Source organism: Taudactylus pleione, unplaced genomic scaffold (assembly GCF_031769625.1).
Source record: "Taudactylus pleione unplaced genomic scaffold, aTauple2 ptg000070l, whole genome shotgun sequence".
Classification (NCBI taxonomy): Eukaryota; Metazoa; Chordata; class Amphibia; order Anura; family Myobatrachidae; genus Taudactylus; species Taudactylus pleione.
The window spans coordinates 9,322,124-9,335,489 of record NW_028284472.1 but is presented as its reverse complement, the minus strand read 5'-3'; the positions used below and the strand labels follow the sequence as shown (position 1 = coordinate 9,335,489).

At 45.6% G+C, this 13,366-nt stretch overlaps 1 protein-coding gene across 2 annotated transcripts in view; it reads right to left on the bottom strand.

Moving 5' to 3' along the window:
* LOC148533754 (cytochrome P450 2K6-like) overlaps positions 1-13,366 on the bottom strand; it is an 83,263-nt gene that overhangs the window by 27,153 nt on the left and 42,744 nt on the right. For both annotated transcript variants that reach the window (XR_015877684.1, XM_088467242.1), the window contains exons 6-7: positions 8,531-8,707; positions 3,101-3,242 (exon numbers count right to left, since the gene is read on the bottom strand). Coding sequence is in view for 1 of the 2 variants with exons in the window: in XM_088467242.1 (XP_088323368.1) it covers positions 3,101-3,242; positions 8,531-8,707 (319 nt within the window). In the remaining variant the exon portion in view is untranslated. The remainder of the gene's footprint in view (positions 1-3,100; positions 3,243-8,530; positions 8,708-13,366) is intronic.

Sequence of the window (13,366 nt, the reverse complement as noted above, 5' to 3'; positions counted from 1 at the left end):
TTCAAACATGTAAACTTTTTTGCTAAATTAAACAAAATGCCCAACGCATGCTGTATTCAATTTGGAGCGTTAAGTCCGGATCCGCGTTAAGTTTCCGCCGATGACGTCATTATCGCCTGTTTTGGTTTTCCTCCGTATTCAATTTGAAAGACTTTCCGCCTAGGCGTAAAGTCAATGCAATGTAATAGGTGGAAAAGTATCGCCTATGAATGGCAGGCAGAAAAAAGTGCAGAATTGGGGTTTTGGGGTGCAATGTTTTGGGAACCCCCGTGCAGCCTTCAGACAGTCCCCCAAAGGTAATCTGTGTAAAAAAAATTAAAAACATTTAAGGACACCCCAAAAAATTACTTTGAAAAAGGGGGCGAAAAAAAAAAAATTGGGGGTACAAAGTTAAAAACTAATGAACTTGACTCTGGGGGGGTCTCCAAGTATGCCCCAAGTGTTTTTTTCATTGCAGGTGTTTGCGGCAGGTGGATTTTTCACAATTTTTTCAACTTCACTTTAGCAAGTTTTAAATATGCTGACCCCCATTTTCAAGTACCCCAAATTTGCTGGGATACGTTATTTTCTTGAAAAAATACTCCTGAATACTATTCTGCATCAGGCACTGAAAAACACTAATTAGCAGCTATTGAGCCCATTTAAAAAACCCAAATACCTTCAGCAAGCCAAATAGGGGGGTACCATAGTGAACCCCCATGTCAGAGCATCATTTGGGGGGTGTCAGGCTGATTTCCCCAAAAATGACAGTACTTTCCGCTGGTTTCAGTATCGCCGGGTGCCGTTTCCGCCTACCTTCAAATTGAAACGAGGAATATCGGGCACGCGCGCGATACTTTTCCGCTTGTAAAACAGGCGAAGTCAGCGTTAAGTCCGGGCCGCGTTAACTTAATGCGGCTCGGCTCAAATTTAATACGGCTCTAAGTGAGGCTTACGGGGCAGATTGTGTGTCACGTGCACGTGTGTTTAAGTGGCACAAAAGATTTAGTTATGGTCATGAGGATTTTCGAAGATGATGAACGTCCTAAAATGCCTTACACATTAAAACAAATGAATATGAAGAAACATTTGAGAAAACTGTATGAACTTAATGTCGACTCAGCATCAACATTCAATGATGAATCAACATTACTACAAAAATGTTCTGGCAACTTTGCAGGAAAGAATTAGAAGAGGCCAGAGCTGTGGAAAAATAGTTTCATCCTCCATCAGGAAAACGCACCAGCCCACACAGCTCTCTCTGTGAAGCAGTATTTGGCCGAGAAACAGATTGCAGAGCTAGAACACCCTCCATACCCGCCAGACCTACAGTAGCATCTTGTGACTTCTTTCTTTTCCCTAAAGTCAAATCTGTACTCAATGGAACCAGTTTAGCATCAGTTACTGAGGTAAAGAAGAAAACGACGGATTCGTTGAGACAGCTGACAGATAATGAGCTACAGCCCGGCTTTGACAAATGGAAAATAAGAATGCAGCGATGTGTGGATGCAGAGCCTAAGTGGAACATATATATATTCCTACTAGGAAAATACATACATACATATACACAACATATAATTAATATCAAGAAAAATATATATACAGCTGATCCTGTGGCATTTGATTCTAAAAGCAGCTAACCTTTTTTCCTCCAAGCGGATTTATCATCCAGATCACTACACAGCCTATTATCCTCTCCAACAGAGAGATTCCAGTAATCCACAAACCGTCAAGGAGTCTCCATCGGGAGCCACACTCTTCCATTGCGATTGCAGGCACCCACTCCAACCACTCCTTTCAATAGGGAGATTCCGGTTAACCTACAAACTGGTATGAAGTCTCTTTCGGGGGTCACGTCCTTCCAATGAGACCGCAGGCACCCGCTCCCAAGTGATTATATAGCCAAGCCGGCCGGCGGCTCCATCACCAGCTACACACTACCTGAAACGGAGCGGAGTAACACCACGGAGAGCTCCCGCGACGAAAGGGAGATATTCCTACATCTAGTGACGGACACATGAAGATACATGCTGCAATCATTGGGATATATACAGCACCACATGTGGAATACTGAGATTCCTGATCTGCAGATCATAGGCTGTCATATCTACCAGAATCGGGTGAGCTTATTCCGTGTTGCAGAATATAGCAACATTATATCCAATTGCTGCATTAGCTTAAAAGCTGCCACAGATACAGCGTATCTATATTTAAGAGACACATTTTATATTTTTTCTTTTATCTGGCAACAATTTAACCAGAAACATTGACTTTATTCTTTTAATTCCTTTTTTCTTGATATTAATTATATGTTGTGTATATGTATGTATGTATTTTTCTAGTAGGAATATATATATGTTCCACTTAGGCTCTGAATAATTTTTATTTGTGTATAAGATTGTCTTATTAAATATTTTTTACTTCACACTTTAGTGTGGTTTATAATACACATATCAAGTGTGACTGATTGAGCGCAGCCAATTTTTGTTTCTATTAGTTTTCGAAGTATTTACACAAATTCTTCTTTTTGGCAGCAGTCTCTTCTCACACTTCAGATCACCTAGGAAGCGCTATTTTCTTCATTTTTTTTGTATTTTGATGTGTGGATGCAGAAGGAAAGTGCATAGAAGGGGAAGGGAGTTAAAATGTACTTCATATAATTAAACAAATTATAGCATCAGTCTCATTATTTAATAGCCACACCTCATTCTACATAGTTTTTCATGTAGTGTGCTTGGACACTATCTAAATATAGATCACCTGTTTTATTCCAGTATTTTACCATAAATCTTTCTGTAGCCGGACATAACACTGAATATAATTAAGGTGTTTCCTCAGAATTCCACACTCTCCCTGGGGCTTGATGCTTTTACTAGTAATATGAACCAGTCCTGTGTAGAGATGTGCACTGACCCCCGTGTTTTGGTTTTGGATCTGGATCTCCCCTGGTTTTGGATCTGCATTGGTTTTGCCAAAACCTCACCTCCACTGCGCATGTATTGTCCATCTCAGGACATATTATAGAGGACTATTATAGATAAGGGCACAGACCCCTGAGGTGTCATATTCTTATACGTCACTTTAGGTGTGCATTATCGCATATACAGTATATATTTCTCACTTTGGATTTCTGGATATTTCATCATCAGCAGGAGGCCCCATCTCAGAGTGGTCAAGATCGTGTCCATTCCAGCAGCAAATAGATCCCACACGAGTGCAGTCAGGTTTTTATCGTGGTAATATAATGTGGATTCTGGCTTTCCCTGTGCAATATGAATAGAACATCTTTATATGCATCCTGTTTACATGGATTTAAAATGTATTCTGGCAAATAAGAACTGAACAGTAACTTTTGAGGTACATTACTAGCTGATGTACCAAACATCACCCGGATAGACCTTAGATTTTTTAATTTCCTTAATCCCTTCCTAACTAAATTTCTATGATAAGTTCATTATTTGCCTCTGGTGAAAAGGAGCATGTGAGTATCCAGGATAAATCCAGAGGTGGGGCACAGCGCAGTTCAATATTCAAATAGGGGAACCACACCAACTGCCACTCCAAATGCTGCCTAACATCAATGACAGTTGGTGTGGCTCCCTTATTTGCATATTGGACTGTACTGCAGCCCCACCTCTGAACACAACCCAGACAATGAGCTTACAGTCCCACAGCACTTGGGACATGTTGCTTTGTCCCCCAATCACCTCTGTCAAGAGGAAACATTTTACCACTTTTCACTACCTTAAATGGGCAGAATTTTGAAAAATTCCTGCTTAGGCTGGATGCTAGACTGGAACCAGCTAGTAATGCTCAGATACTGGGCTGGGACCAGCTAGCAATGATCAGATATCATGTTGGGATCGGCTAGTAATGCTCAGATACCAGGCTAGAACCGGCTAGTAATGCTCAGGTGCCATGCTGAGAGCAGTAGTGCTGCAGAGCAGGTCAGAGCTAGAAGCTGAATTAATCAGGCTGGAACTGGTATAAGACACACTGCAGGTCTAGGAGGCAGCAGACTGTAGCATCCAGGTGTTTGAATTAGCTGAGACTCCACAGATGGAAAGCTCATTTAGGAGAAAGTCTTACAGAAGCACTAAAATGCAGACACAACAATAAATCTGGAGAATGGAATCCAAGCAATGTAGGAACACAGGAGACACTGGGTTTCACAGTTGCTTGGAGGGCTGAAGGCCACAGCAGTGCTAATACTTGGAAACACAGAGTAGCTGTAGCTTGCAGAGAGATCCCAGCAGTACTAAGACACAGAACACTCAGGAACCAGGGAATCAGCAATGTGACTAGTTAATTTTATACAGGAGGTGCAGATCACAGATTGGCTGCCAGAGTCAGCTGAAGTAAAGAAGCAATCAGACTGGAGGAGATGCAGTAACATTATGAGAGTCAAGATGGCTGCACTTAAGCTGAGCTGGGGCTAGTCACACAGTCCAACTAGTAACAATGGCAAAGCAGGGAATGACATGCACAGGGTGTCCCAGGAAACATGGCATGCATTTTTTAGAACCACAGGGCATGTCAAGATGTTATATGAATAAGGTGAGCTGATCCAGCGTGACAAAGATGATAGAGTGCTCATGAATGGCCGTCTGTCTCTGACATGGGTTGACACCCAACCATTAACTCATTCTGTGTCAGGGAACCAAGAGGCTGGGCCCATCCCATGTAATTTATATAAGGATACCACTACACTCTGAAATCATTTTGGTCCTGATTTTGAGTTGTACATTGGCATCTTTTCCATAGGCACATCTGAGATGGCCACCTTCTACAACCTCACCCTCTCCTTTGCTCTTGACTCTGCTGCCTCCTCTTCTTTGGTCTCACTTCACTGCTCCAAACCCCAACCCTGGCACTCCAAAAATGCACCTGCTCCGATGAATGGAACTGAAGAAATTCTTGCTCATGGACAGACTTTCTGCACTTTAAGTTGATCCTCTCATCCTACAGTTCTGCCCTCTTCCTGTCAGGATGCGGCCTGGGATCAGCCGCTACTCACCTTCACGCCGGCGTCCTTGGGCTTAGGTGTCCAGTCACTGGGAGTGGAGATTAGTGTTGTCTGAGTATGCTCCCCAGGGTCTGCTAGGGCTTCCGTGCATGCATCCTGGTTTCCAGGGTGCTGGGCATGGGCGAAGCCATGTTGGTCCATATCACTTGACTAGTCTCTCCCAATGGTAGTCCTGTGGTCACTCAGCTGATCCTCTGATCCAATGACCAGCTGATCCTCTGATCTAATCTTTCTGCCACTCCCAGGTTCCTGTCGAGAGGGCCGCGACCTGCCTACTTGGTGCAGCGAAACCCAAATCCGGGCTGGAGGAGTCACTGGTGAAGACAATCAAAGTGGGTTGGACTCCACGCCTCTGGGCAGGTCTAGCAGCACAGACGATGTAATGGTTAGCATTACTGCCTCACAGCACTGAGGTCATGGGTTCAATTCCCACCACGGCCCTACCAGTGTGGAGTTTGTATATTCTCCCTGTGCTTGCGTAGATTTCATCCGGGTACTTCCAGTTTCCTCCCACACTCCAAAAATATACTGGTAGGTTAAATGGCTCCCAGCACAAATTAAACCTAGTGTGTATGTGTGTGCACATGTGATAGGGAATATAGATTGTAAACTCCACTGGGGCAGGGACTGATGTGAATGGCCAAATATTCTCTGTAAAGTGCTGTGGAATATGTGTGCACTATATAAATAACTGGTAATAAATAAATAAATAGGGAGACCTAGTCTGTCACTTACCTAGTTGTTCCCTAACTCCCTGAGGAAATTCCGTGTGGATCGTGACACTCCCTTGCTAAGCAATATTCATTCAAGTCTCTCATCTACTCTCAGTCCTTCAACTTCTGCCACATTTAATACACTCTTTCACCCCCCAGCCTCCCCTCCCATCCTCCCTTACTGTCACTGACTTTGCCTCCTTTTTACCTCCAAAATCGAAGCCATGCATCAGGAAATCTCCTTCTCCCATCACTTTGCTGCCCCTAGCACTCTACCCTTCTCTTCTCCCCCCAGCCACCTCCCCTCTGAGTTCCTCCCCTCCCATTATGGGCAATGAAGTCCATTCCCTAAATTTTATCCTCTCCCAGCTTTACCTGCCACTTGGATATCATCCCCTCTCACCACCTTCGCTCCCTTTCCCTCTCTGCCTTCTCCCATCTCTTCTATCTATTCCTCCCCTTGTCCTTCAAGCATGCTCTTGTCTCACCCATTATAAAAAAACAACATTGACCACTGCTAACTATCTATTTGCTGCCCCATCTCTCTTTTCCCTTTTGCTTTCAAAATACTGATCTACAACCATCTCACATGCTACAGTACCTCCCTGACAACTCCATCATTGATCATCTCCAGTCTGGCCAGTGTCCAATCCACTGAAACTGCCCTGGGCAAAGTCACCAATGATCTTGTCTCTTCCAAATCCAGGGCCACTTCTCCCTGCTCAAGCTCCTGGATCTCTGAGGTCTTTAACCCTGTGGATCACCCTCTCCTGCTGAGTACCATCCAGACCACTGGCCTTTCTGACTCCATTCTCTCCTAGTTCACCACCTATTTCACCAACCATTCAATCTCTGTCTCTGCCTCAGATTACATCACCCCCCTTCTATCCATCCCATGGGTGTTCCACAGGGCTTTGTACTCGGCTCTTTTTTTTCGTATAACTCCTCCCTGGGTACACTCATCAGTTCAACCAGCATCCAATATCACTTCTATGCCAATGACCCTCAAATCTACCTCTCCTCTCCTTATCCATCCACCTCTTTCCTCTCTTAGGTGTCCAGTTTCCTTTCTGCTATCTCCTCCTGAATGTCTGTGCACTTTTAAAAACTCAACAAGGCCAAAACTGAACTCATTGTCTTCTCTCCCTTAAGAGTCTACTCCCCCCAACATCTCTATCACTTTTGACATCACCACTATTTCCTCTTTAACCCAAGTCTGCTGACTGGGGGTCATTCTTGACTCCTCCATCTCTTTCATCCCACACATTCAATCTCTTTGCCAATCCTGCCATTTTCAGCATCTGCAGCATCACTCGCATAAGACCTTACCTCTCCCAGGATGCCACCAAAACTATCATCCTGTGGTTCCACATCTGCCTCCCCTCTATACCAAGCCCTATACTTGGCTCCTCCTTTCCTATAGAACCCTCTTCAAACTCCTCACTTTCATGTAAATTATAAGGCCATATCCAATTCCACTACTCCCTACATCAATAACCTCATCTCCATACATACTCTCTCCCACCCCATCCGGTTGGAAATTGATCGTCGCTTTTCCTCTCCTCAGGTTATTACCTCTCACTCCAAAATCCAAGATTTCTCCTGTGCTTCCATCAATTACTGGAATGTTCTCGTGCGTTCTATCAAACTATCTCTTAGCCTGCATAGCTTCAAATTTGCGCTGAAAACCCACCTGTTCATAAAAGCATACCAGCCTACTGCTTAACCATGTTTTCACTCTTGTTATCCTGCCCCCTGCTCCCCTGTGTCATCTGTTTGTCTCCCCGACACTTTAGTTGTTAAGCTCCTATGAGCAAGGTCCTCCTGTCTCATCATCTACTACTCTTGCTCACCAGCTACATTTGTTTACCTCCAACTTGGTCTCTCTACCTGGGACTCCATTTCATCTTTCTTTTGTATCCACTTGCAGTGGCTCTAAACCTAGCCTATGAGTACAGGTTTCGGCTTGTAATGAATATCCCCCTTGCCCCACTGGTATCAGTAGCTACTGTATGTTGTGAGTTGTAATGTTATTAGTTAATTGCTTAATGTATTGTACTGTGTTACTATGTCTTGTCATTTGCCCTCTGTACGGCACTGCAGACCACATGTGGTGTCCTATGAAAAAAGCTAAATGAACAAATATGTAATTCGCACAATTAGCAAGATTTTCCTGTCTGGGTAACTGATGTAGTTGTATAGCATGAGGTTCCATTAGAATCTGCCCCATGCAAGGGGTCAAACTAATTCCACGCGAAGGGTGTGCGTTGCCGTTGCAATGGACGATAAAACACAGGTAACATCATCGCATCTCACACCCTTTGCAGCCTGCTCCGGGCCCGAATTCTTTGGGGCTGCCAGCACTTTTATGCAAATTCTGCAAGGGGTCAATCCAATTCCACACGAAGGGTGTGAGTTGCCGTTGCAATGACGTTACAACCCCTGTAACATCGCCGCATCTCACACCCTTTGCAGCCCAATCCGAGCCCGAATTATTTGGGGCTGCCAGCACTTTTATGCAAATTCTGGCTGCCGTCAAGCGTGCCCGTTGTCACGATGACTTGCACCCGCGTGTAATTTGATTGGCCCCTTGGATGCATTTGTAAATCGAGAAATCACATTTCTGACTGTCATTACTATTTTGGTTATAGATCTTCTATATCTAACATGTATTCTATATCTAACATTTAGTAGACACAAAATACAGTAAACTGATATTTGTGGCATAAATGAGGCATTAATGATTTTACATACATTTATACTTATGGGCAATTAATGCCAAATAATACATAAATTAACATGTAAGTTATACCTCTATCTGCTTAGCCAGGAACGCATCAATCAGATTCCTCTGGTCATTCACATCCAGCTCCTCCTTCTGTTTTCTAAATGTCGTATTTAAAAAGTTTTGCAACTTTGTAAAGTTTTCAAAAATTGTTTGGTGATCACCCGGCACCCAGTCCATCAGAGACGGAAAAACACTTAACACCTTTAAAAGAAAAATGCAATTTTAAGATAATCTGAAAATTATTTTGAAGACTGAAATAATTTTCTTATCATATTTATGGGCCCATTTATCAATAATTACATACTCAACGCAATCTGAGACAGATATTAGCACCAAAAATTGCATTGCAGTATATGATTATACTTCCGGAATATATATAATAGTACATGCAGGAGCATGTGACAGCTTCAATGGTCTATTCAATCCTCTATCTACTGACAACACATGTGCAGTGGCCATTGCTGGGGATTGTTAATAAATGCAGCTATGTATCAGTGGCGGATCCAGGGGGGGGGGGGATCGCCCCCCCGCCCCTGGAACACAGGTGGAGTCAGCACACTCTGACTCCACTTTTACTTGACCCTCCTCCTTCTGTGCAGGCGTCGGCGCTGGCTGAGAGCATGGCTAGCAGGACTAGATTCAGCCCTCCCTGTCTCCTGCCCGCAGTGACTGCTGAGTGAGAGCATGGCTAGCAGGACTAGATTCAGCTCTCCCTGTCTCCTGCCCACAGTGACTGCTGAGTGAAAGTATGGCTAGCAGGACTAGATTCAGCCCTCCCTGTCTCCTGCCCGCAGTGACTGCTGAGTGAAAGCATGGCTAGCAGGACTAGATTCAGCTCTCCCTGTCTCCTGCCCGCAGTGACTGCTGAGTGAAAGCATGGCTAGCAGGACTAGATTCAGCCCTCCCTGTCTCCTGCCCGCAGTGACCGCTGGCTGAGAGCATGGCTAGCAGGACTAGATTCAGCCCTCCCTGTCTCCTGCCCGCAATGACCGCTGGCTGAGAGCATGGCTAGCAGGACTAGATTCAGCCCTCCCTGTCTCCTGCCCGCAATGACCGCTGGCTGAGAGCATGGCTAGCAGGACTAGATTCAGCCCTCCCTGTCTCCTGCCCACAGTGACCGCTGAGTGAAAGTATGGCTAGCAGGACTAGATTCAGCCCTCCCTGTCTCCTGACCGCAGTGACCGCTGGCTGAGAGCATGGCTAGCAGGACTAGATTCAGCCCTCCCTGTCTCCTGCCCGCAGTGACTGCTGAGTGAAAGCATAGCTAGCAGGACTAGATTCAGCCCTCACCTCTCCGCGGCTGTAGTAGTGACCGCGGCTCCCGCTCAGCGTCTCTACATTCCCTGCACCTCCCTGGCTGGGCCCTGCTCCAGTCTCTTGTGTGCAGGGGAAAGGATCAGAAGATAGAGAGAGAATGAGCCAGAGTTGGACACCCTGGTGCATCTGTTTACTGGAGCCTAGGTACCTGCAGGGCATTGCTTGTCCTGTCACCTTGCACGGTAATAGGTCCCCAAGTGTACAGCATAGTTCACCAGACATCTCTCCTGTGTGTTACCGGGTTACCCTGTAACCTTTACATCATGTCTCTCCTCAGTAGCATGCATTGAAAAGGATGTGTGCACTTCGCTCCCCCTCCTCTTATCTGTACACCCCCTCCTCATTCAGCATGAGAGAGTCGCAGTACTATTCGACAAGTTATTCCTGTGTGCAGCCAGCTCCCAGCCTAGGGCAAAGGGCCAATATCTCCTGCCCAAGCCATGCACACAGGGCCCCATTTATCAATGATGCATAACATCTTTAGCGCTCGCTGAAGGGGCTATGTCGGTCCTTTCTGTATTTAACAAGCAGAGGTAATCTAAGATTACAGCTCATCTTGAGATGTCGAGAGCGATGTGGTCCCCATTGCCGGCAATGGGGACTCAGTGCTGCCTTTCCGGCTTCAGTGAAGCCTTCCAGGCATTGCTGGGTCCCCGCCAGGTTAAAGTGCCCTACTGTAGACTTTGCATACATACATTTAGCACACTTTGCATTATACAGTACATGCACACACACAGTGAATACATAAGCATATATAAATTGTAATAATGTGACAACAAATAAAACCCTGTAAAAGGGAGACATTGGGACCAGAAAGGGGAGGTGCCAGTACAGGAAAGAGGAGGAGTCAGAATCATTAAAGGGCCCCCACCCCTAAAAGACCAGTCTAGATCCGCCCGTGCTATGCATGTGGTAAATGGCGGGATGTATCGCGTCTGAAATGATGCTCGATGCATCCTCTGCCCAAGTACTGTATGGTGACAGCTGTACTGTAAATCCTTAAAGTTGCAATATAATGTAATACAGATATAGTATATGAACTCCTAGCCATGTACAGGCAATTCTGTTTTAGTAAAAATCCATAACCAAACGAATATTAAACTGTCCGGACCGTTCAATTATGAGTTTTTACTAACAAAGATTTATCTTCACCACAACACAGTGTGCTGGCCTCTGGTGTCTAACAAGAGTTGATGTACTGTAGACACACACATCATAATTTATATATTATTTTCTTTGGTACTAGATCACCAACCTGTGGCAGCCCTACAAGCACTCTGCGGCACCCCAGGGTGCCATGGCACCCAACTACTGCTGTGTTATGTTTGCTCTTTAGTTTGTAGCTCCAGTAGCAGCACTGCATATAGACTGCAGCAAGACAGAACCTATCAGCATAGAGACCAAATAATACCCCAGCTTAGGGTAGATGAGAAAATTAAAGTGGCCCTGATTCCTAAAAATGGCTTTATGTAGGCGAGCGCTCGTTCTGAATGTGGGCGGCCGCTTGTATTTTGAAGTGTGGCCTCCTGGTCGCTAGCTAAGCTGTGGGTTACCACCCACAGTTTTAGCGACCGACCAGGTTGATGGTCGCGATGGTCAAGACCATCGCGACCATCGGGGCTTGCGACGAGACCCTAAGGTTGGGTCTCGGCAACCGCAAGCCCCAGGGAGCTTCCTGCTCTGATCGAGCAGGAAGCTCCCCACTGACATCACTGCTGATGTCAGTGCGGCCGCCCACAAAACGGCAGGCGTTTGTGAAACCAACCCCCCCGCCACGCCTACAAAACGGGCGAGCTGTCGATCAACATCGACAGTCGCCCCTTTTGTAGTGAGCTCCGGAGCGAGAGAATTTCTCTCTCGCTCCGGGGATTGCGCACGCGCAGTGCGGCCCCTGCGCGTGTGCAGGGCCTAAACATCAACCCACTTGCGAGCGCTCAGCACTTGCGAGCGGGTCTGAATGAGGTCCAATGTCTTAGATAAGTCACAAATGGCAATGTGTAATAATAAATATAAAACAGTAACGCCCGATCTCTATTAGGCATGCATCCAAAAGTTATGAATCCTAACAACCCTTTATACCAAATATATCATATCCTCGCCACCCATTACAAGAGCATAGAAATATAAACACATAGAAGATTTATAAAATTCACACTTAATGTATGATAACGTACTGGAAGCAATGCTCTACTGTATATACCAAATGTCTATAGCATATTCATATTCAGGTAACATGACAAATGGGGTGTGGGTAAAAGCCAGATCCATGCAAAGTATATTGAAAAAGCCTGATCCATCGAAGCATATTGAAAAGGCTGGTTCCCACATATGCAAACCCAGAAAGGTTGGATCCATACTAAATTTATAGGAAAAGGTGGTTCCACCAAACTAAGGTGCAAGAACGCGACGTCTGCATCAGTCTCAGATCCTAAAATATATTTTAAAAGATGGATCCATACTAAGGGCCCAATTCAGACCCGTTCGCGAGGCTGCGTTCGCACGTAGTGAGACGATTTTTGTAATCTGCGGATGTATTGCAATGCGCGTGCGTGAACAAGCTACTGCGATCGGGGAGCGATCGCAGCGAGTACACAGATGCTCCAAAAACATGAGTGACAGGACGTGCCATTTGTGTATGGAGACAGGGGAGGAAACGGGGGTGTGGTGCTGCGAATGCAGGCGTGTCTGAGCGTCTTAACGTCGTTTCTGGGGCATACATAATTAAGACGCAGCATCATAGTACACATCACATGGCTGTTTAAAACAAAGCAGCACTCGCAGTGCTTGCGGTGGGGTAAGGACAAGCACAAGTGCTGTGTATGCATCCGATGGCCTCCAATTGTCTTATACACATCGTGGAGTTGACGTATGTTGCAAAGGGAAAGTGGGCATCTTATGTCAGGCCAGTGGGCGTCTAAAAACAAACGTGCGATCGCATGGCAAGACATAGTGGGAGTGCTATGGTCTTGTTTGCGATCGCAGGATTTGCATACTTTGAGGTGTACGGCTGCGTGCGAACGCAGCCTAGCGAACGGGTCTGAATCGGGCCCTAAGTTCATAGACTTTCCTCTGTTTCCCGCCCTCTTTCTTCTTCTTATTCCATCTCTCACTTCCCGCTCTCTCATCCACATATCTCTCTCCTCCCGCCACTGTTCCTGTCGCCATCTGATATTCTTGTCCCTCTTTCTCCGATCCCGTTACTTTGTCTCTTCCATCCCTCTTGCACTCTTGTCCCTCTATGTCTACGTATTTGTTTCCATTCTGCCCCTCTTTCTTGCTCGTTCTGTGTGATGGAGAACACTGATGGTGGTTGTATTACTTTTGCTGGGCATACACTATACAATTTTCTGGCCGATCCATCCAATATCGGCGATTGTGATCGTGTGGTTGGCAGGAATACTGTAAATTATTAGTATAGGGAAATTGAGGATCAATGTGAAGGAGTGTCCTGGCATATGTGACTGGCATAGTATGAATGGCAGGAATATTGACTTTGAGGACAGGGACACTGACATGATATTACAAGGAGGGTGAGGGATGGGA